Here is a 21,573-nt window from a genome sequence, read left to right as displayed (position 1 = left end):
TAAAGTAATCCAATCATTTAGTCAAACATATATTTTGCACCCACTACTGAAATGATTGTAACAATTATATAAACAATATTCCTGTCAGAACCACTGCTGGATTATAATAGGAATTTTGCATTCCTTTGCAAGCCAATACCCTGTGGGTTGCTTTGCAAAATTCTGGTTAAGTTCCCAGATTTTCCAGGAATATCAGTGGAAGCAGTTATTTCATTTTTGGAAACCTGGGGATTTCCTGAAAGTTTCTTTAAGCAGGGCCTTCTGGCTACTTGTCGAAATACAGCACAGTGTATTTTGAGGACATTTAAAAAGAATAGTCCATGAACTAGGTAGGTTGTAATTCAAAATAAGGATTTATGGGATATGTTTGGTATTCACAGTTGAACTATTTCATAACAAACAATAAATTGAACTTAAAGATAATAAATATGTTCAATAACCATGTCTCTGTCATTAACAAATACAGCCATGGGTGGTAACTCTAGAGTTCACTTGAAAGGGCAATGCATATTGAGAAATTATTTTCTTCTATATTTTTATGTACATTGAACTTGAAGTAAAAATCTTTATTAAGTTCCAATACATTTTAATTAATTACATACTTAACAAAATTAAGTTAGTTGACTTAAATATTTTTCAGTTTCCACAAAAGAGTATTCTGAACTTACAGGGCACAGTGTAAACAGTGGTTTTACAGTGTACAAATGACAAATTGGACAGAGGCCTGGGTTTTGGCTGGACAAAACTAGGACACAGTTTGTTGACTGTGTGTTTAGGATCATTATATTGCTTAAAGGTAAACCTCTGCCTCAGTCCAATCCCTTGTAGACTGTTATCTTCTAGTATTTTCCAATATATAGCTCAATTCCTTCTTGCCCACAATCCTGGCAGGTTTTTATCCCTGCTTCATTCCCTGTTAAAGAAAAGCATCCCGTAAAAGAATGCTGCCATCACCATGCTTTACTGTGGGGTTGGTTTTCTCAAAGAGATGAGCAGTGTTTGCTTTGCGCTTTATAGAATTTTTCATTTCAGCTAAAAAGTTGCGTTTTGACTGGGAACATTTTGCCCCATCTTTGCACTTTTTCTTCCACCAGCCTTATGGCAAAATCCCAGATATTGGGCACTAGAGTTATCTGCAACTCCCCATACAAGCCAGTTTTGTGAAGCACCCTGGTAATAGTTGACATAGGGACAGTTTCATTTATTCTGGCTTAGGAGCTCAGTGGAGGTTAAATGTACCTGATGGAAGTTAGACGTAGCCTAAAAACTAAGTCAGTAGAATAAAACAATGTGAATAATTCTACTCCTATTTTAGCCATTGCCTTTATTTCCTTTTCCATTTTGAGTATTTAACCTACCTCTCATGTGTTACCTTTATTTGCGCATTCAAAAAGCTTTGTCCAACTGCAGAAAGCATACTGTCCAGAGTTTTAGTAGACTGATGAAAAACTTTAACTAATGTAAGACTTTAACAATTGCCTCATTTCTATTTTTATTTATTTTTCAGCCCTGTCAGTTTAATATCCAATTCATTATTATGGTCCTGCCTCTTTGCAACAAGTAACATCTTTGATCTTACCTGTATGTGTGGCCCTTATTGTGCTAAAATATAGACTGTACTGTATTGAAATATGATATACAAATGCATATCATGTTTCAGTGATATAAATAATGTGGACTGGGTTCTAAAAAACAGAAACACTTTGATAAACTGGATTATAATGTATCTAATTAGATGGAAACAGAACATCAAGTATGAATAGCGGAAAACAGAAGTGCTTTTCAAATAGTATTTATTTCACATTATCATCTATATGCATCATCCATGTGCAGGAGAAAAAAGGCACAACAAAATACTTATTTTGTTGTTGTTACATTCAATATTACAATAGGCTACATCTTGAAACAGTTCATTAACTGTGCATTATGTTTGATACTGGATTAATTTAGCAACAGCTCATATTTTAAGGTGAAGCAGTACTTGATTGCTTTAAGGGCTTTCTTTCCACTTATGCACTTATATAGTTTTAGAGAAAACAGCTACATATTCTCACTACAAACAGATTAAATCCTCAGGTTAAGGCTTAGCTTGCTTCTCTGCAAATGGCTTAGCAGCTTGGATCAGGTTCTGTCTTCAGCCTTTCAATCTTTTACTCTTTCAAATCCAAGGCAGATATATCCTGTTCTGTAACTGGTGATGTCTTTGTAATAGAAATGTCAGAATGTTCAGATTTTTCCTGAAAGGCCTGTGTCTTCACAATTTCAGTCTTTGGGGTTTTGATTTTGTGATCTATTACCTTCTCAGAATCTTTGGGTATACTTTCCTCTAGTTTCATCTGAATTGTGTTGCTCTACGGCTCCGCGTGTGAATCCTCTCGCTTGGCAAGTGAAGGTACCTGTTTCATTGGTAGTGTACCTGTCTCAGCTTGTTCACCACTGCTGGTCGTTTCAATCACCTCTTTAGATAAAATGATTGATTCGAGTTTGGGGGAAGTTTGTTTAGGAGTTATAATTGATTCTGGTTTTGGTGAAGTTTGTTCTACAGTGGTGACAGTTATGTCTGGTTTTGGGGAAATCTCTTCAGGCATGTCTTTAGGGATGATGGTTTGGTCTTTTTTGGGTGAAGTTTGTTCTTCAGGGGTAACAGTTAGGTCTGGTTTTGTGGAAGTCTCATCAGGAATGTCTTTATGGATGATGGTTTGGTCTGGTTTGGGTGAAGTTGGTTCTTCAGGGGTAACAGTTAGGTCTGGTTTTGGTGATGTCTCTTCAGGCATGTCTTTAGGGAGGATGGTTTGGTCTGGTTTGGGTGAAGTTTGTTCTTCAGTAGTGACAGTTAGGTCTGGTTTTGGAGAAGTCTCTTCAGGCATTTCTTTAGGGATGATGGTTTGTTCTGGTTTGGGTGAAGTTTGTTCTTCAGGCGTGACTGTTAGGTCTGGCTTTGGAGAAGTCTCTTCAGGCATTTCTTTAGGGATGATGGTTTGTTCTGGTTTGGGTGAAGTTTGTTCTTCATGGGTAACAGTTAGGTCTGGTTTTGGTGATGTCTCTTCAGGCATGTCTTTAGGGAGGATGGTTTGGTCTGGTTTGGGTGAAGTATGTTCTTCAGGGGTGACAGTTAGGTCTTGTTTTGGAAAAGAATCTTCAGCAATGCCTTTAGGGATGATGGTTTGGTCTTGTTTGGGTGAAGTTTGTTCTTTAGGGGTGAGAGTTAGGTCTGGTTTTAGGGATGTCTCTTCAGGCATGTCTTTATGAATGATGGTTTGGTCTGGTTTGGGTGAAGTTTGTTCTTCAGGGGTGACAGTTATGTCTGGTTTTGGGGATGTCTCTTCAGGCATGCCTTTAGGGATGATGGTGTGGTCTGGTTTGGGTGAAGTTTGTTCTTCAGTAGTGACAGTTAGGTCTTGTTTTGGGGAAGTGTCTTTAGGCATGTCTTTAGGGATGATGGTTTGGTCTTGTTGGGGTGAAGTTTGTTCTTCAGGTGTGACAGTTAGGTCTGGCTTTGGAGAAGTCTCTTCAGGCATTTCTTTAGGGATGATGGTTTGTTCTGGTTTGGGTGAAGTTTGTTCTTCAGGGGTAACAGTTAGGTCTAGTTTTGGTGATGTCTCTTCAGGCATGTCTTTAGGGAGGATGGTTTGGTCTGGTTTGGGTGAAGTATGTTCTTCAGGGGTGACAGTTAGGTCTTGTTTTGGGAAAGAATCTTCAGCAATGCCTTTAGGGATGATGGTTTGGTCTTGTTTGGGTGAAGTTTGTTCTCTAGGGGTGAGAGTTAGGTCTGGTTTTGGGGATGTCTCTTCAGGCATGTCTTTATGAATGATGGTTTGGTCTGGTTTTGGTGAAGTTTGTTCTTCAGGGGTGACAGTTAGTTCTGGTTTTGGGGATGTCTCTTCAGGCATGTCTTTAGGGATGATGGTTTGGTCAGATTTTGTTGAAATTTGTCCTTCATGGATAACAGTTATGTCTGGTTTTGGGGAAGTCTCTTCAGGCATGTCTTTATAGATGATGGTTTGGTCTGGTTTGGGTGAAGTTTGTTCTTCAGGGGTGACAGTTAGGTCTGGTTTTGGGGAAGTCTCTTCAGGCATGTCTTTAGGGATGATGGTTTGGTCTGGTTTGGGTGAAGTTTGTTCTTCATGGGTAACAGTTATGTCTGGTTTTGGTGATGTCTCTTCAGACATGTCTTTAGGGATGATGGTTTGGTCTTGTTTGAGTGAAGTTTGTTCTTCAGGGGTAAGAGTTAGGTCTGGTTTTGGGGATGTCTCTTCAGGCATGTGTTTAGGGATGATGGTTTGGTCAGATTTTTGTGAAATTTGTCCTTCATGGGTGACAGTAATGTCTGGTTTTGGGGAAGTCTCTTCAGACATGTCTTTATGGATGATGGTTTGTTCTGGTTTGGGGGAAATTTGTTCTTCAGGTGTGACAGTTATGTCTGGTTTTGTGGAAGTCTCTTCAGGCATGTCTTCATGGATAATAGTTTGGTCTGGTTTTGGTGAAGTTTGTTCTTCAGGGGTAACAGTTATGTCTGGTTTTGGGGAAGTCTCTTCAGGCATGTCTTTATGGATGATGGTTTGATCTAGTTTTGGTGAAGTTTGTTCTTCAGGGGTGACAGTTATGTCTGGTTTTGGTGATGTCTCTTCAGACATTTCTTTAGGGATGATGGTTTGATCTTGTTTGGGTGAAGTTTGTTCTTCAGGGGTGACAGTTAGGTCTGGTTTTGGGAAAGTCGCTTCAGGCATGTCTTTAGGGATGATGGTTTGGTCTGGTTTGGGTGAAGTTTGTTCTTCAGGTGTGACAGTTATGTCTGGTTTGGGGGATGTCTCTTCAGGCATGTGTTTAGGGATGATGGTTTGGTCAGATTTTTGTGAAATTTGTCCTTCATGGGTGACAGTAATGTCTGGTTTTGGGGAAGTCTCTTCAGACATGTCTTTATGGATGATGGTTTGTTCTGGTTTGGGGGAAATTTGTTCTTCAGGTGTGACAGTAATGTCTGGTTTTGTGGAAGTCTCTTCAGGCATGTCTTCATGGATAATAGTTTGGTCTGGTTTTGGTGTAGTTTGTTCTTCAGGGGTAACAGTTATGTCTGGTTTTGGGGAAGTCTCTTCAGGCATGTCTTTATGGATGATGGTTTGATCTAGTTTTGGTGAAGTTTGTTCTTCAGGGGTGACAGTTATGTCTGGTTTTGGTGATGTCTCTTCAGACATTTCTTTAGGGATGATGGTTTGATCTTGTTTGGGTGAAGTTTGTTCTTCAGGGGTGACAGTTAGGTCTGGTTTTGGGGAAGTCGCTTCAGGCATGTCTTTAGGGATGATGGTTTGGTCTGGTTTGGGTGAAGTTTGTTCTTCAGGTGTGACAGTTATTTCTGGTTTTGGGGATGTCTCTTCAGGCATGTCTTTAGGGATGATGGTTTGGTCTTGTTTTGGTGAAGTTTGTTCTTCATGGGTAACAGTTATGTCTGGTTTTGGGGATGTCTCTTCAGACATTTCTTTAGGGATGATGGTTTGGTCTTGTTTGAGTGAAGTTTGTTCTTCAGGGGTAAGAGTTAGGTCTGGTTTTGGGGATGTCTCTTCAGGCATGTGTTTAGGGATGATGGTTTGGTCAGATTTTTGTGAAATTTGTCCTTCATGGGTGACAGTAATGTCTGGTTTTGGGGAAGTCTCTTCAGGCATGTCTTTATGGATGATGGTTTGTTCTGGTTTGGGGGAAATTTGTTCTTCAGGTGTGACAGTTATGTCTGGTTTTGTGGAAGTCTCTTCAGGCATGTCTTCATGGATGATGGTTTGGTCTGGTTTTGGTGAAGTTTGTTCTTCAGGGGTGACAGTTAGGTCTGGTTTTGGGGAAGTCTCTTCAGGCATGTCTTTAGGGATGATGGTTTGGTCTGGTTTGGGGGAAATTTGTTCTTCAGGTGTGACAGTTATGTCTGGTTTTGTGGAAGTCTCTTCAGGCATGTCTTCATGGATAATAGTTTGGTCTGGTTTTGGTGAAGTTTGTTCTTCAGGGGTAACAGTTATGTCTGGTTTTGGGGAAGTCTCTTCAGGCATGTCTTTATGGATGATGGTTTGATCTAGTTTTGGTGAAGTTTGTTCTTCAGGGGTGACAGTTATGTCTGGTTTTGGTGATGTCTCTTCAGACATTTCTTTAGGGATGATGGTTTGATCTTGTTTGGGTGAAGTTTGTTCTTCAGGGGTGACAGTTAGGTCTGGTTTTGGGGAAGTCGCTTCAGGCATGTCTTTAGGGATGATGGTTTGGTCTGGTTTGGGTGAAGTTTGTTCTTCAGGTGTGACAGTTATTTCTGGTTTTGGGGATGTCTCTTCAGGCATGTCTTTAGGGATGATGGTTTGGTCTGGTTTTGGTGAAGTTTGTTCTTCATGGGTAACAGTTATGTCTGGTTTTGGGGATGTCTCTTCAGACATTTCTTTAGGGATGATGGTTTGGTCTTGTTTGAGTGCAGTTTGTTCTTCAGGGGTAAGAGTTAGGTCTGGTTTTGGGGATGTCTCTTCAGGCATGTGTTTAGGGATGATGGTTTGGTCAGATTTTTGTGAAATTTGTCCTTCATGGGTGACAGTAATGTCTGGTTTTGGGGAAGTCTCTTCAGGCATGTCTTTATGGATGATGGTTTGTTCTGGTTTGGGGGAAATTTGTTCTTCAGGTGTGACAGTTATGTCTGGTTTTGTGGAAGTCTCTTCAGGCATGTCTTCATGGATGATGGTTTGGTCTGGTTTGGGTGAAGTTTGTTCTTCAGGGATGACAGTTAGTTCTGGTTTTGGGCATGTCTCTTCAGGCATGTCTTTAGGGATGATGGTTCGGTCTGGTTTTGGTGAAGTTTGTTCTTCAGGGGTAACAGTTATGTCTGGTTTTGGTGATGTCTCTTCAGACATTTCTTTAGGGATGATGGTTTGATCTTGTTTGTGTGAAGTTTGTTCTTCAGGGGTGACAGTTAGGTCTGGTTTTGGGGATGTCTCTTCAGGCATGTCTTTAGGGATGATGGTTTGGTCTGGTTTGGGTGAAATTTGTTCTTCATGGGTGACAGTTATTTCTGGTTTTGGGGAAGTCTCTTCAGGCATGTCTTTATGGATGATGGTTTGGTCTGGTTTGGGGGAAGTTTGTTCTTCAGGTGTGACAGTTAGTTTTGGTTTTGTGGAAGTCTCTTCAGGCATGTCTTCATGGATGATGGTTTGGTCTGGTTTTGGTGAAGTTTGTTCTTCAGGGGTGACAGTTAGGTCTGGTTTTGGGGACGTCTCTTCAGGCATGTCTTTAGGGATGATGGTTTTGTCTGGTTTTGGTGAGATTTGTTCTTCATGGGTGACTGTTAGTTCTGGTTTTGGGCATGTCTCTTCAGGCATGTCTTTATGGATGATGGTTTGGTCTGGTTTGGGTGAAGTTTGTTCTTCATGGGTGACAGTTAGGTCTTGTTTTGGGGAAGTCTCTTCAGGCATGTCTTTATGGATGATGGTTTGATCTGGTTTTGGTGAAGTTTGTTCTTCAGGGGTGACAGTTAGGTCTGGTTTTGGGGAAGTCTCTTCAGGCATGTCTTTATGGATGATGGTTTGATCTGGTTTGGGTGAAATTTGTTCTTCAGGGGTGACAGTTATCTCTGATTTTGAGGAAGTCTCTTCCGGCATGTCTTTATGGATTAGGGTTTGGTCTGGTTTTTGTGAAGTTTGTTCTTCAAGGGTAACAGTTAGGTCTGGTTTTGTGGCAGTTTCTTCAGGCATGTGTTTAGGGATGATGATTTGGTCTGATTTGGGTGAAATTTCTTCTTCAAGAGTAACAGTTAGGTCTGGTTTTGGGTAAGTCTCTTCAGAAATGTCTTTAGGGATGATGGTTTGTTCTGGTTTGGGTGAAATTTGTTCTTCAAGAGTAACAGTTAGGTCTGGTTTTGGGTAAGTCTCTTCAGAAACATCTTTAGGGATGATGGTTTGTTCTGGTTTGGGTGAAATTTGTTCTTCATGGGTGACAGTTAGGTCTGGTTTTGGTGATGTCTCTTTAGGCATGTCTTTAGGGATGATGGTTTGATCTGGTTTGCGTGAAGTTTGTTCTTTCAGAGTGAAGGTTGATTCTGGTTTGGATGTTTCTTCAGAAAGAGGGATGTTAGTGTCTAGCTTGGTGGAGTTGACTTTATCAGGGGTGTCTGTTGTGTCCAGTTTAGATGTTCCTTCTTCAGATGTGATGCTTGGAACTGGTTTGGCAGAAGATTCTTCTTTAGGGGTTGTTGTCTTATCTGGTTGGGTAGAAGTGTCTTCTTTTGGAGTGGTGGCTGAGTCTGGTTTAGATGTTTCATGTATAGGGGAGATGCTATGGTCTGGTACAGGGGATGACTTGTCTTTGGGGATAATCATTGGGTCTGGTTTTGGTAATATTTCTGTTGAGCCATTATCTGTTGGCTTATGGAAAGCCTCCTCTTGGGTTGTCACAGGACTCACTTCCTCTTTAGGTTGGCCTGATTCCCTGCATACCTTTTGATCAGGTGTATGGTCCATTGCTGGGGCATCCTGCAGATGTATTTCTTTTATCTCTGTTAATTGGTTTTCTTTTCTGTCTTCCTCTGACACCTTTGTGGGCTCTTTGGGGATGTCCTCTTTGCAGACCTGTGGTTGATCATTTATTGAAATTTCTGTTTTGCTGTCCTCTGACTTTGAGGTTTTGGGTTCTGGGGAGATGTCAAGCTCTATGGTAACATCTTGTTGGGACTTCTCATGTCTTGGGCTGTCATGTATTTTCATCGTCTTCCCCTCCTCCTTTATCTCATTGTCAAGTTCTTTGGCTATATCCGGTATGTCCTTCTCTCCCTGATTGGTGACCTCAGATGAGCTGACTTTTACTTTAATTGTATATGGCTCATCCTCTTTTTCCTCCTTTCTGTCATCTTCATCCTCTCCATGTTCTCCTTCACTAGGAATAACTCCATTTACCTCTTTTCCCTGTTTAATAGCCTTTTTACCTCCATATTCCTCTTTCTCTTCATCCTCCTCTTCCACCCTCCTTTCAGCTTTATCACTTTTCTCTGGCTTCACCTCTTCTTGCTCTTCTCTCTGTCCATCTACTCTGGCCATCTCCTTAGAAACTGTCTCCTCAAACTCTGACATTTCCACCTCGGTGGTGGTCTCAGTGATGATCTCCTCTACAAACTTTTGGGGTTCAGTCCTGCGTGTGGGGCCTCCATGCCTGGCCAGATGAGGCAGAGTGTAGACAGGTGACTTTCGGTAGACATAGGGCATGGTGGACAGACGGGATTCCTCACCGTCCAGGAGTTTCCTATGTAAAGGAGACAGAGAGGCTGTTATGTGTTATTACTGTCAAAACTACAGTATGGCCTAATGTTTTTAGTTTTTTACATGGTAAGTGTGTATCGTGTTGTGTTTATTTGTTGGTGAAATATGAAATCAGATTTGAAATGTCTGATGAACGATTGCATTTTTTTCTTTGTTAAACATACTGTTTACTGTAGCATTTTATGATGTTTTTCGTTCTAAAGCAGCAATAAGTTACATTCATTCAGTTAAACTAAAATGGGTTTTTCTGGTTATACTCCAAAACATGTACAGTATTTCTCTAACAAAACAATATGTCTAGGCATGTAAATCCTTTGATCACGTTTAAAAAAAGTCTGTGTTTTAGCTTAGACATTGTTAAGATAGCTTACCTATAAGAGAGAATCTCCACATCCAAAGCTATTTTGACATTCAGAAGGTCCTGGTATTCTCTGAGATAGCCAGACATGTCTAGCTTAGTATTGGTCAGCTCATTCTCTAGCTCCCTGACAGTGTCCTGCATAGAGAAGCAAAGCACACAAATATAAACAATCTCATATGCTAGATCAGCTTGTGATTGGATTGGCAATGAGAAATTCTGAAAGCAACCTATACTAGGTCATTCTCTACATTTTAAAGTTTGAATAGAATTTTAAGTTAAAATTAGTGGGAGACTAGTTATGTCCGAATTTCTAACAATTCAAGTCTATGGACTTTGACATGCACTGGGATTTAGGCGCATTTTGTCGTAGCATGAAAACTAACAGTAATTATTTTCAAGGAAACTGGAGTGTCAGCCTTCATGCTTTAAAATGGCTTGGCCTTTGTAGCTTTTACATTTCCACCAAAACATATTCTAGTAGTGCAATTAACAAACAACTTCCATGCTGTGCAAAAATTCTGGTTATTGTTTATAGACAGACATCTCTAGCCACCTTGCATAACTTAAGCGTTTCCCTGCATTTTTCAAGTTCCCTACCATTGTCAATAATTCATGTACCCCACCTTATGGATTTAGTTGTTTTTAGGAATCATTTCATGAAGGTACAAGGTAGATGTTGGGACCAGCCATCCATCAGGAATGCTACTATTTGAAGGCCCCCTCCTGAACCCCATTCTAACCCCATTTTGGCATAAAAATCTATGGATAATAGCTTGACGAGCTTAGGTGTGATTCAGTGTGGATTCAAATGCCTGCTGACCCAGCAGCTCTCTAGATAAAAGATTTCTATACATTAGCATGAGGTAGTAGTTGTAGTACTTGGTGCCTTGATCAAGAGCACAATGGCAGGAGATGGTACTATGGTGGTACTATGAGATCGGAGTCCAGTAACCTTTGTTTTTGATTTATGTGGGATACTAGTAGAAGCTACCAGTTATTGCAATAATTTGAGAGCCAACATTAAAGGTTCTTGACACATTCTGGTCAAATGGGCTGACATGGAAAAAGACAGCTTCTACATTTATATCATGCAAAGTCGAGCACTGTCCATAGTTTACTATAAAACATGATATGCTTTGAACATAATACACTGCTTACTTAACAGAATTGTAAAAAATGTTGGGCCAAATTTGGACTTTAACTAAAGAAGATAAAATGTATTAGCTATTTTAATTGTTTAACAGCACTAGTTAGAATGAACTAAACAAAACTACAATTTAAAGGCAAAAAACAAATCCACGACCTACCTGATAATGAATAATTTCTTCATAGTGACGCTCTTCCAGCTCATGTATTTGTTTTTCCAGGGCATCTTTTGTTCCTTTCGCGCAGTCCAATTCAATGTTCTTCCCTTGGAGTTGCCTTCTGATCTCCTGGATCTCCTGTTGGGTCTTCTTCAGCGCCTCTCTGTTGCTTTCTGCCTCTTTGGTCAACTTTGTAAACTGGACGCGGAAGCCCTCCTCGGCCTGCTGGATGTCCAAGGCGGCGTGACCTTCCAGCTGCATCCTGATGTCCCGGAGAGCCGCAGTGATGTCAGGTTTGCCAAAACCGCACGCCTCAACTGTCACCTGAGCCTCTTGGATTTGAACCACCATCTCCGACACCTCGTCTTCATGGTTCTTCTTCAGAAAGTGGATCTCTTCCACCAGAGCCTGCGCTTTCTTGTCCAGTTGAAGTTTGCCCTGGTATGCTTCATTGGCATCCTTTTTCAGCACCAGGATGCTGTTCTCTGCATTCGATCGGTCCCGAGCCTCCTGTTCGTATTTGTCTCTCAAGGTCAAGAAGTCTTCCTCCAGGCTCTGATGTTCTATCTCAATCTGACGTGTCTCAAGTGTGATGTCATGAACTTGTTTCCTGAGACCTCTAAGCTCTGGCTCAAACATCTGGGCTAGAGACGTAGGAGTCTGTGCCTTCCGTTTTATTTCCTCAATTTCCTTCTCAAGCGATTCATTTAGATGCTCCAACTGACGCACCTTCTCTATAAACCCGGCAAAACGATCATTCAGTCCATGGAGCAGTTCTTTTTCATTAATTTTTGTCAACACCCCGGTTAATGTATTTGACAAATCTAGAAAGCTGTCCGATGATTTTGAAACTGACACAAACTCCCTCTTCGTCGTCTTCGCATATTCGCTGTCCTCAGTTGACTCAAAGACAACCCTCCTGGGCGTCGAGAGAGATCCGGTGAGTTTGGATTGATATTGAGAATATTCAGCTTGACTTCCCCTATGTGGAGAACCCGACCGGTGCTCCATAGTGTGGCTCATACTGCCTCTCTGGACTGAGCCGTTGTGGAGTGCAGGCTGAACAGCGCTGCTCTTATCTTTTATACCCCCTCTGTTCGCTCACGCTGCAGAATGGAACTGTCCATAGTGCTGAAAATATATAGAATCAGCTGTAGGCTCGGCTGCATTCCAACTACCTTCCCCTCTGCTTCCTCTCTCTGTATCCCTCTCCTTAATTGTTATGTGGCCTATAGCAGTGGAACTAACTTGTTATTTAACTCTATGCTAGGTAATCTGTTAGTCAAATGGTGAAACCATGTTTGTTGGCATGATATGAGGGATTATCTTGAACATGCCGTTTACCCGTCATATCTTTTCTAGTTACATATTAAGGATGCATTGGGTGATGGTACCAGGCAGAAGAAGTGCCCAATAGCACTTTGATTGTTATTAGTATACCCAGGAACACAACATCACATGGGCATGATCGACATCTATGTTTAAAAAGTACTATTCTCTTTTTGTCTTCTTTCGAAACATTACAAAAACAAAGGTGCGCCACCAACTGAGCCCTATAGTGTCACACAACACACACAAATAAAGATCCACTCTGAGTGGAGAAACACCCAAACTTAAATAGGATCCCCAATTAGAGGCAACGCAGTGCAGCTTCCCCTAATTGGGATAACCAAAACTGCAGCACAGAGATGCCTTGCGGCACCTCTGCTATCAGGCCCTGACTATCACCCCCAGGCACATAGAGATGCCTAGAGGCACCTCCATTGTCAAGACCTGACAAAAATGTTCTTCTAAAAGGTATTACTAACCATTTACTTTGTGTTAGGGAAGCAGTATCTACGTTTGCTATGAATGCTGGCACTAATATTTTATAAATATAGAAGAACTTGATTCTATCACAAATTTGCTCTTTATAGATTATGTTGCTAATATATTCTTTTTATTACACAAATGGTAACCTATGGTGAAATTTCACTTCAGGGAGCTACTTCCTGTGCTTGGCCTGCCTATGTTGAACATAATAACTTAGTCCCTATCTCCCAGAAGTGTACCAAACTCAATAATGTGGCAGTGATTTAAACTGCTTTAAAAAAAAATCAAACATCGATCCTGTTCACTATTACAAAACCTAATACAAAACCTCCCATTCCTTTAAAAAAATTTAGAAAAATATATTTCCAAGCAATTCTCTGCCTTCCTGAAGACAATTATTTTTTACTACATTCGCCTGTCTGGTTTTAGGTCCTTTTACCTTTTAATGGCATTAGACCAAGGTTCAATGTCTGTCCTTCAGTTCAACATCATTGATCACTCCCTTCTCATGGAGAGATTGGAATTCCATATTGTCTTCCTATGGTTGGTGTCCCTTCCGTGTCTGGTCCTTTGCAAACTGCTAATACATTGATTGGTTTGATTGAGACTGTTATGTAGACAGTCCTCCAGTTGTTTGATTCGTTCTGCGATGCAATATATGTATTGCACCTCCATCAGTCACTTGTTTGCATGCATATTGACATTCACAATGTGAAAAGGGTCTAATGACTTGGAAATACAATGACATTGCTGAAGTATGCTCATATTTCTTAGAAAACGTTGCTATCATCATGTCATCAAACTTAAAAAATAGATAGCATTAGTAATTAGCTACTTCGGTGGAGTACTCTCATTCTTAGTTCGTTAGTAAGGTTCTACTGCATCTAAAATAAATCTGGTGATATCCAAATGATGACGAGATTTAGCTACTAACAATTTAGAAATGGTATTGTGTTTTCAAGCGTCCACTATGCACTTTATAAATCTTCATCAGTGAGCACTGAGGATGCATTTGTTGCGCATTAGCCATAAAACAATTCTACGTGTTCTACATTCTCAAACTTTGTACAAAGTGACCAGAGTGAACAACAGCTGCTTTCATTGATTCCACACACTGACAACATAAGTCAAGTATTAACCTGACAGTGGGTAACCTTTTTGAGTTTAAAAAGCAAATTTCACATTTATACATGTATTGTACCTACTGAAAATGGTTTATTTAGACCCGGTGTTCATGTTTAGGGGCATCCGCAACAAATTACAATTGGTTTGAGCTACAATCAGCATGGGTCAACATGAGTCAGCATGGGTCAGCATGAGTTAGCGTTTGATGGCCAAGGTAAGTCCATCCCCAACAGTAAGCATGCTCAGATCAATTCTCTGGTCCGTGTGGAGTTTCTTGTTGAGCTTGTCCAGAGCCTGGGATGTCAGGTCATCCGGAGAAGGGTCCACCACTTTACCACTCCACAGAACCTGGGAGGACGGGGGAGAGCGGTGGTCAGAGATACAGGGGTGTTAGATGTGAGTGGAGCTGTGGTGGATAGAGGCAAGCGAGGCATATTGAGTGAATTTAGTGCGATGGTTAGTTTGACAGATGAGTGAAGGGGTCTGATAGACAACCACCGTCCCTCCACATCATCCGACTGTTGTTTGTGAATAAATTCTTGCAAAATGTAATATTATTATTATTTTTCTTCCTTATAGCACTGACTTTGCTGATAGCTACTTCATTGAGCAAGGGGAACCTGCTGTGTTGTGTGATTGTGAGGTGAGGCGAAGGCGAGACAAGTGAGGACAGAGGCTCAAACGGAGTTCAGGGGTGATGGGGAAATATTTACTCCATCTTAGCTATCCAGGCCTATTTTAAATTCATCTTGATCGAGTGTGCATGCTGGAACTCTTTGTAGAAAAGTTTGTGCATAAACTACTCACATTATCGATGGCAATGATTCCCCCTTGTCTCACAAGCTCAAGAGACTTTTCATAATATTGGTCATAGCTCCTTTTATCTGCATCAATGAACACAAAGTCGTAGGTGGCTGATTCCCCAGCAGCTATGAGCTCATCTAGGACAGAAATAGAAGAATAGAAGTTGAAAATATTTGAACAGTACCTTAATATACTCTTATTTGGGTTTGTAAAAGTCACCTACCCAGGGTTTTTAGACAAGCTTGAAGACGGACATTTATTTTATCCTTGACGTTTGCCTGAAAAAAAAAGGACGTTAAGGATGGTTAGTTGCCTGTCTTTCATTGTTTAGGCTTCCTTATTTGGGTAAAGTAAATAAAATGTGGATTTGTTTAAAGTTCAGAAGCTGACTATACAAAGCACTTGTCTCTGTAATTATTCAGCATTGTGAATATTAGCGTTTTCACTGTTGGGTTTGGAGTAGTCCATCAACATCATTAAAGACAACAACATTCTCTGCTGCTTAGCTGTGCACCATTTTGTCCAAAAGCATCAGTACAGCAAATATCTGACTTCTGTCAGTCAGATTACAAGTGCTGTGGGTGGAGAAATGAAGCCATTGGCAAAGGAGACAAAGTCCAAAAATCAATGTCTCTGAACTTCAGTGGGTTGAAAGGGTTTACATCACAGGTTGCACAAGCAACACAGTTTGGGAAGCTTTATTTATTTTTTGCCAAACATTTCACCTCTATAATGAATTGTATGCATCTTTCACATATAAAGTACTTTTACAATCATGGAGTAACCAAAATATTGTTAAACAAATCAAAATACATTTATATTTTTGATTCTTCAAATTAGCCACCTTTTGCTTTCATGACCGCTTTGCACACTCTTGGAATTCTCTCAGCCTGTTTCATGAGGTAGTCACTTGGAATGGTTATCCAACAGTCATGGAAGTGTTCCCACCCATGCAGAGCACTTTTTGGCTGCTTTGCTTTCAATCTATGGTCCAAGGTTTGTTTTGTGTTATTGTCCTATTGAAAAACAAATGATAGTTTACCACAGCACAAACAAGTGTGTGCTATGGAAGGCATGCTGGCTGAGTGTGCCTTGAATTCTAAATAAATTGCAGACAGTATCACCAGCAAAACCCCTCCTCCATGCTTCACCATGGGATCCACACACCTCCTCCATGTCATCATCTGTACACCCACGCTGTGTCTCACAAAGACACAGTGTTTGGGACCAAATATCTCCAACTGGACATCACAGGACACATTTCCAGCGGCCTAATGTGCATTTCTCGTGTTCCTTGGTCCAAACATGTCTCTTCTCATTGGTGCCCTTCAAGTGTAATTTCTTTTCAGCCTTTCGACCATAAAGCCCTGGTTCATGCAATTTCCTCTTAACAGTTGATGTTGAAATGTGACTGTTGCTTGAACTCTGTGAAGTATTTATTTGGGCTGCTATCTGAGGTACGGTTAATAGATTATTTCTGAGGCTGGTAACTATAATGAACATATCCTCTGCAGAATAGAAAATCCTGGGTCTTCCTTTCCTGTGCTGGTCCTCATGAGAACCTGTTTCATCATAGCGCTTGATGGTTTTTGCCACTGCATTTGAAGAAACTTCCTGAAATGCTCCAATCAATCAAATGTATTTATAAAGCCCTTTTTACAATTGCAGTTATCACAAAGTGCTTTACAGAGACACCCGGCCTTAAACCCCAAGGAGCAAACAACAGTAGTGTTGAATTTCAGATTGACTGACCTTCATGTCTTTAAGTATTGATGGACAATTGTTTCTCCGCTTATTTGAGCTGTTCTTTCCATAATATGGAATACTACAGTACAGAAATAATGATGGTCTTCTGTATACCAACCCTACCTTTTCACCCCCTGTATACTCACCCTAAATTCCACACATTTCCACCACCTTTAAATGGGTCACACTTGTCAATTTTAATGCATTCCAGATGACCACTCATAAAGCTGGTTGAGAGAACACAAAGAGTATGCAAAGCAAAGCTGTCGTCAAGGCAAAGGGTGGATACATTGAAGAACATATAATATTAAATTCATTTTGATCTCTAACACTTTTTTGGGTTCTACATGATTCCACATTATTTTATAATTCCATACAAATACCCATGAATAGGTAGATGTGTACAAACCTTTGACTGGCACTGTGTGTGTGTGTGTGTGAATATGTATATACAGTGTATGTATTTGTGTTTGTGTGTGAGTGTGTGTGTATATACAGGTGATGGTCATAAAATTTGAATATCATCAAAAAGTTGATTTATTTCAGTAATTCCATTCAAAAAGTGAAACTTGTATATTATATTCATTCATTCATTCATTTTAATTGTGATGATTATAACTGACAACTAATGAAAATCCCAAATTCAGTATCTCTGAAAATTAGAATATATTACTTAAGACCAATACAAAAAAAATATTTTTTGAAATGTTGGCCAACTGAAAAGTAGGAACATGAAATGTATGAGCATGTACAGCACTCAATACTTAGTTGGGGCTCCTTTTGCCTGAATTACTGCAGCAATGCGGCGTGGCATGGAGTTGATCAGTCTGTGGCACTGCTCAGGTGTTATGAGAGCCCAGGTTGCTCTGAGAGTGGCCTTCCACTCTTCTGCATTGTTGGGTCTGGCGTATCGCATCTTCCTCTTCACAATACCCCATAGATTTTCTATAGGGTTAAGGTCAGGGGAGTTTGCTGGCCAATTAAGATCAGGGATACCATGGTCCTTAAACCAGGTACTGGTAGCTTTGGCACTGTGTGCAGGTGCCAAGTCCTGTTGGAAAATGAAATCTGCATCTCCATAAAGTTGGTCAGCAGCAGGAAGCATGAAGTGCTCTAAAACTTCCTGGTAGACGGATGCGTTGACCTTGGACCTCAGAAAACACAGTGGACCAACACCAGCAGATGACATGGCACCCCAAACCATCACTGACTGTGGAAACTTTTCACTGGACTTTACACTCCTCTCTTCCTCCAGACTCTGGGACCTTGATTTCCAAAGGAAATGCAAAATGTACTTTCATCAGAGAACATAACTCAGCAGCAGTCCAGTCTTTTTTTTCTTTAGCCCAGGTGAGACGCTTCTGACATTGTATCTTGTTCAAGAGTGGCTTGACATAAGGAATGTGACAGCTGAAACCCATGTCTTGCATACGTCTGTGCGTGGTGGTTCTTGAAGCACTGGCTCCAGCTGCAGTCCACTCTTGGTGAATCTCCCCCACATTTTTGAATGGGTTTTGTTTCAAAATCCTCTCCAGGGTGCAGTTATCCCTATTGCTTGTAAACTTTTTTCTACCACATCTTTTCCTTCCCTTCGCCTCTCTATTAATGTGCTTGGACACAGCTCGGTGAACAGCCAGCCTCTTTGGCTATGACCTTTTGTGTCTTGCCCTCCTTGTGCAAGGTGTCAATGGTCGTCTTTTGGACAGCTGTCAAGTCAGCAGTCTTCCCCATGATTGTGTTGCCTACAGAACTAGACTGAGAGACCATTTAAAGGCCTTTGCAGGTGTTTTGGGTTAATTAGCTGATTACAATGTGGCACCAGGTGTCTTCAATATTGAACCTTATCACAATATTCAAATTTTCTGAGATACTGATTTTGGGTTTTTCATTAGTTGTCAGTTATAATCATCAAAATTAAAAGAAATAAACACTTGAAATATATCAGTCTGTGTGGAATGAATGCATAGATTATCCAAGTTTCACTTTATGAATGGAATTACTGAAAACATTTTATGACCAGCACCTGTATATATATATACATATATATATATATATATATATATATATATATATATATATATATATATACTGATCAGCCATAACATTATGACCGCTGACAGATGAAGTGAATAACATTGATAATCTCGTTATCATGGCACCTGTAACTGGGTGAGACATATTAGGCAGCAAGTGAACATTCTGTCCTCAAAGTTGATGTGTTAGAAGCAGGAAAAATGGGCAAGCGTAATGATCTGAGTGACTTTGACAGGGGCCAAATTGTGATGGCTAGACGACTGGGTCTGAGCATCTCCAAAACTGCAGCTCTTGTGGGGTGTTTCCGGTCTGCAGTGGTCAGTACCTATCAAAAGTGGTCCAAGGAAGGAAAAGTGGTGAACCGGCAAGAGGGTCATGGTTGGCCAAGGCTCATTGATGCCTGTGAGGAGCGAAAGCTGGCCTGTGTGTTCCGATCAAACAGACGAGCTACTGTAGCTCAAATTGCTGAAAAAGGTGAGAAAAAGGTGTCAGAACACACAATGTATTGCAGTTTGTTACATATGGGGCTGCATAGCCGCAGACCAGTCAGGGTGCCCATGCTGACCCCTGTCCACTGCCAAAAGCGCCTACAATGGTTAATAGTCTCCATGGAGCAATGAAAGAAGGTGGCCTGGTCTGATGAATCAGGTTTCCTTTTACATCACGTGGTTGGCCGGATGCGTGTGCGTCGCAAACCAGGAGAATACATGGCACCAGGATGCACTATGGGAAGGAGGCAAGCTGGCGGAGGCAGCCTGATGCTTTGGGTAATGTTCTGCTGGGAAACCTTGGGTCCTGCCATTCATGTGGATGTTACTTTGACACGTACCACCTACCTGAGCATTGTTTCAGACCATGTGCACCCTTTTCATGGCAACAATATTCCCTGATGGCATTGGCCTCTTTCAGCAGGATTATGTGCCCTGCCACAAAGCAAAAATGGTTCAGGAATGGTTTGAGGAACACAACAACGAGATCAAGCAGTTGACTTGGCCTCCAAATTCCCCAGATCTCTATCCAATTGAGCATCTGTGGGATGTGCTTGACAAACAGGTCCAATCCATGGAGGCCCCGGCTCACCACTTAGAGGACTTCTTGATTCCAGATACCACAGCACACCTTCAGAGGTCTAATGGAGTCTGTGCCTCGATGGGCCGGGCTGTATAGGCGGCCAAACGGGGACCTACACAACATTCGGCTGGTGGTCATAATGTTATGGCCGATCGGTATACAGTATATATATATATCATCAATTAAGAGGAAGGAAGATGGCAAACCACTTGAATATCAACTTGTCAACAGTGGAATGTTGATCTGACCTCCTCAAAGAAAGGTTCGGCGATGGCCACATATTTGCTGTCAATTTCACATGCTACCACATGACCGCGCTGAGGAACAACCAAGGCCATGTTCAGGGTGTTATACCCCGTGTACATCCCTAGGAAGAGAGAACAACTGTTACCGCAATACATCTTTCACAGCTGCTTGTCAACAGGAAAACCATTGTTTCATAATTTCATACCAATTTCAAGGGTTTTGTTGGCATTGATCAGTTTGGCCAGATTTGCCATCAGTTGTGCTTGCTCACTAGCAACAAGCATATCACTATCTGGGTCTTCAAGGGTTTTCTGCAACAGAAAGGAAAGTTATAAGAAATGTAATTGACTAAAATGCGAATCATTTACACAAAATAAATCTACGGTTTTATTTTCTATTGCATACTGTAACCAAGGAATTATTCTCTGTACTTAGGACAGCTGATTATTCAGGTTCTCTGGAGTGTTTGTATGGTAATATGCTGACCTCTAGTGGTTATAGTAGCCTATGCAACCTATACTCTGGTAGCTCATCCCTGCTTGATACTTGTCCGAACACAGCTTTGTTCTTGTAATCCAATGTTATCCGTGTTTCCCCTTAATTTTATGTCCACATCCAAGTTCAACTCTAACCCTAGCCTCAACCATAACCCTGGTTTAAACTTGGTCAAATCTTACCAGTCTGAGTTTGGTCAGGACGGGATGCTCTCTCAGTGAGTTGTTCACCAAATACTGCAGAACAGGGTCATTCTTCCCTTCACTGTGGCTTTTACCGGATAGGGCAGACCCTATTCCTGACCATTACCAATAAAACAACAGTTAATACAGTCGAAGGTCATTTTGTTTATAACCTCCATTGCCAAGTTGGGAACCACAACAAACAAAATGTTACAGGATATATCTTTAGTTAAAATAAATATACCATCAACTAGTTAAAATGAATATACTGTCACCATCAGAATACAACATTTCAGAGCTTGGTTATTTTATGAATAGACCTGATGTGATTTCTCTTTCTACCTGTCAGGAATGTTTGTTTAACAATAAATATTTCTTGCTGAAAGATCAATGCAACATTCAATTGAGCCTGTGTCTCCAAAATTCATTCTACAACCAACAACTTTAATCAAGCAATTATTCTACATAACAACAAATACATACCTGTTAGTGCATGAACAAGGCCAATGCAGAAAAACATCTTAATATCTGGAACCATTTTTAGAGATGTCTGTATTCTGAGATCACTAAAGACAGTATATTGACTAGGTCTCTTGTTTATTCAAGGTGGATGGGAAAGTCCACTGGCTTTCTTTTGTGTTTGTTCTTAACAAACGTTTAAGAGTAAAGTTCAATATATTGAGCACTCTGTATGTACTTTGTTTCAAAAGACCGCTTTTCCATTAACATCTTATAGCGGATGGTCTTTTTAAGTACATACATTTTCATACCCTTTGTGTCCCCCACAGAAATCAAACCCACACCTCGCACAACCCTGCTCTTTACATAGTGTTTTCCAGAAATTGTTAACCTCTTTACTTTTTCTTTTTTACTCGAACCAAATTTTTGTCCCCAGGTTTATAAAATCCAGTTTGTGATTAAAGGAACACACTCTACCTTGATTAAGCCCACAGGCACCCAAATAAACTATATTTGACCCACTTTTTAACTACATCCTGAAAAAAGTTGGCATGGCAGGGACAAACATTAGCTAACGTTAGTTTTATTGTGCTGGGTTGTGTGTACCTCGTCCCTTTCATTCAGCCCATAACAGCGTGCCCAACAAACAAAATGACCCTCTAGTGATGTCCCTG

At 40.8% G+C, this 21,573-nt stretch overlaps 3 protein-coding genes across 3 annotated transcripts; all 3 read right to left on the bottom strand.

Moving 5' to 3' along the window:
• Nucleotides 1-2,260: 2,260 nt before the first annotated feature.
• LOC114839428 (mucin-2-like) lies at nt 2,261-8,516 on the bottom strand. Its single transcript, XM_029120482.2, has one exon. The coding sequence runs from the start codon at nt 8,466-8,468 to the stop codon at nt 2,352-2,354; it is 6,117 nt and encodes a 2,038-aa protein (XP_028976315.2). The 5' UTR covers nt 8,469-8,516; the 3' UTR covers nt 2,261-2,351.
• LOC105010626 (neurofilament medium polypeptide-like) lies at nt 8,507-11,948 on the bottom strand. The gene is made up of 4 exons (XM_034292825.1): nt 10,929-11,948; nt 9,632-9,756; nt 8,623-9,243; nt 8,507-8,576 (listed from the first exon to the last, which is right to left on the bottom strand). The coding sequence occupies exons 1-4, from the start codon at nt 11,946-11,948 to the stop codon at nt 8,507-8,509; spliced, it is 1,836 nt and encodes a 611-aa protein (XP_034148716.1).
• A 1,982-nt stretch (nt 11,949-13,930) lies between these two features.
• Nucleotides 13,931-21,050, bottom strand: comtd1 (catechol-O-methyltransferase domain containing 1). The gene is made up of 7 exons (XM_010869985.4): nt 20,924-21,050; nt 20,441-20,556; nt 19,969-20,074; nt 19,766-19,884; nt 14,890-14,944; nt 14,670-14,803; nt 13,931-14,210 (listed from the first exon to the last, which is right to left on the bottom strand). Exons 1-7 carry the CDS (start codon nt 20,976-20,978, stop codon nt 14,058-14,060), a joined length of 738 nt encoding a protein of 245 aa, XP_010868287.1. The 5' UTR covers nt 20,979-21,050; the 3' UTR covers nt 13,931-14,057.
• Between the last annotated feature and the right edge of the window lie 523 nt (nt 21,051-21,573).

Source organism: Esox lucius, chromosome 6, assembly GCF_011004845.1.
Source record: "Esox lucius isolate fEsoLuc1 chromosome 6, fEsoLuc1.pri, whole genome shotgun sequence".
NCBI classification, from domain to species: Eukaryota; Metazoa; Chordata; class Actinopteri; order Esociformes; family Esocidae; genus Esox; species Esox lucius.
Note: the sequence above shows the minus strand (reverse complement) of the source record. Positions and strands in the feature narration are given on the sequence as shown.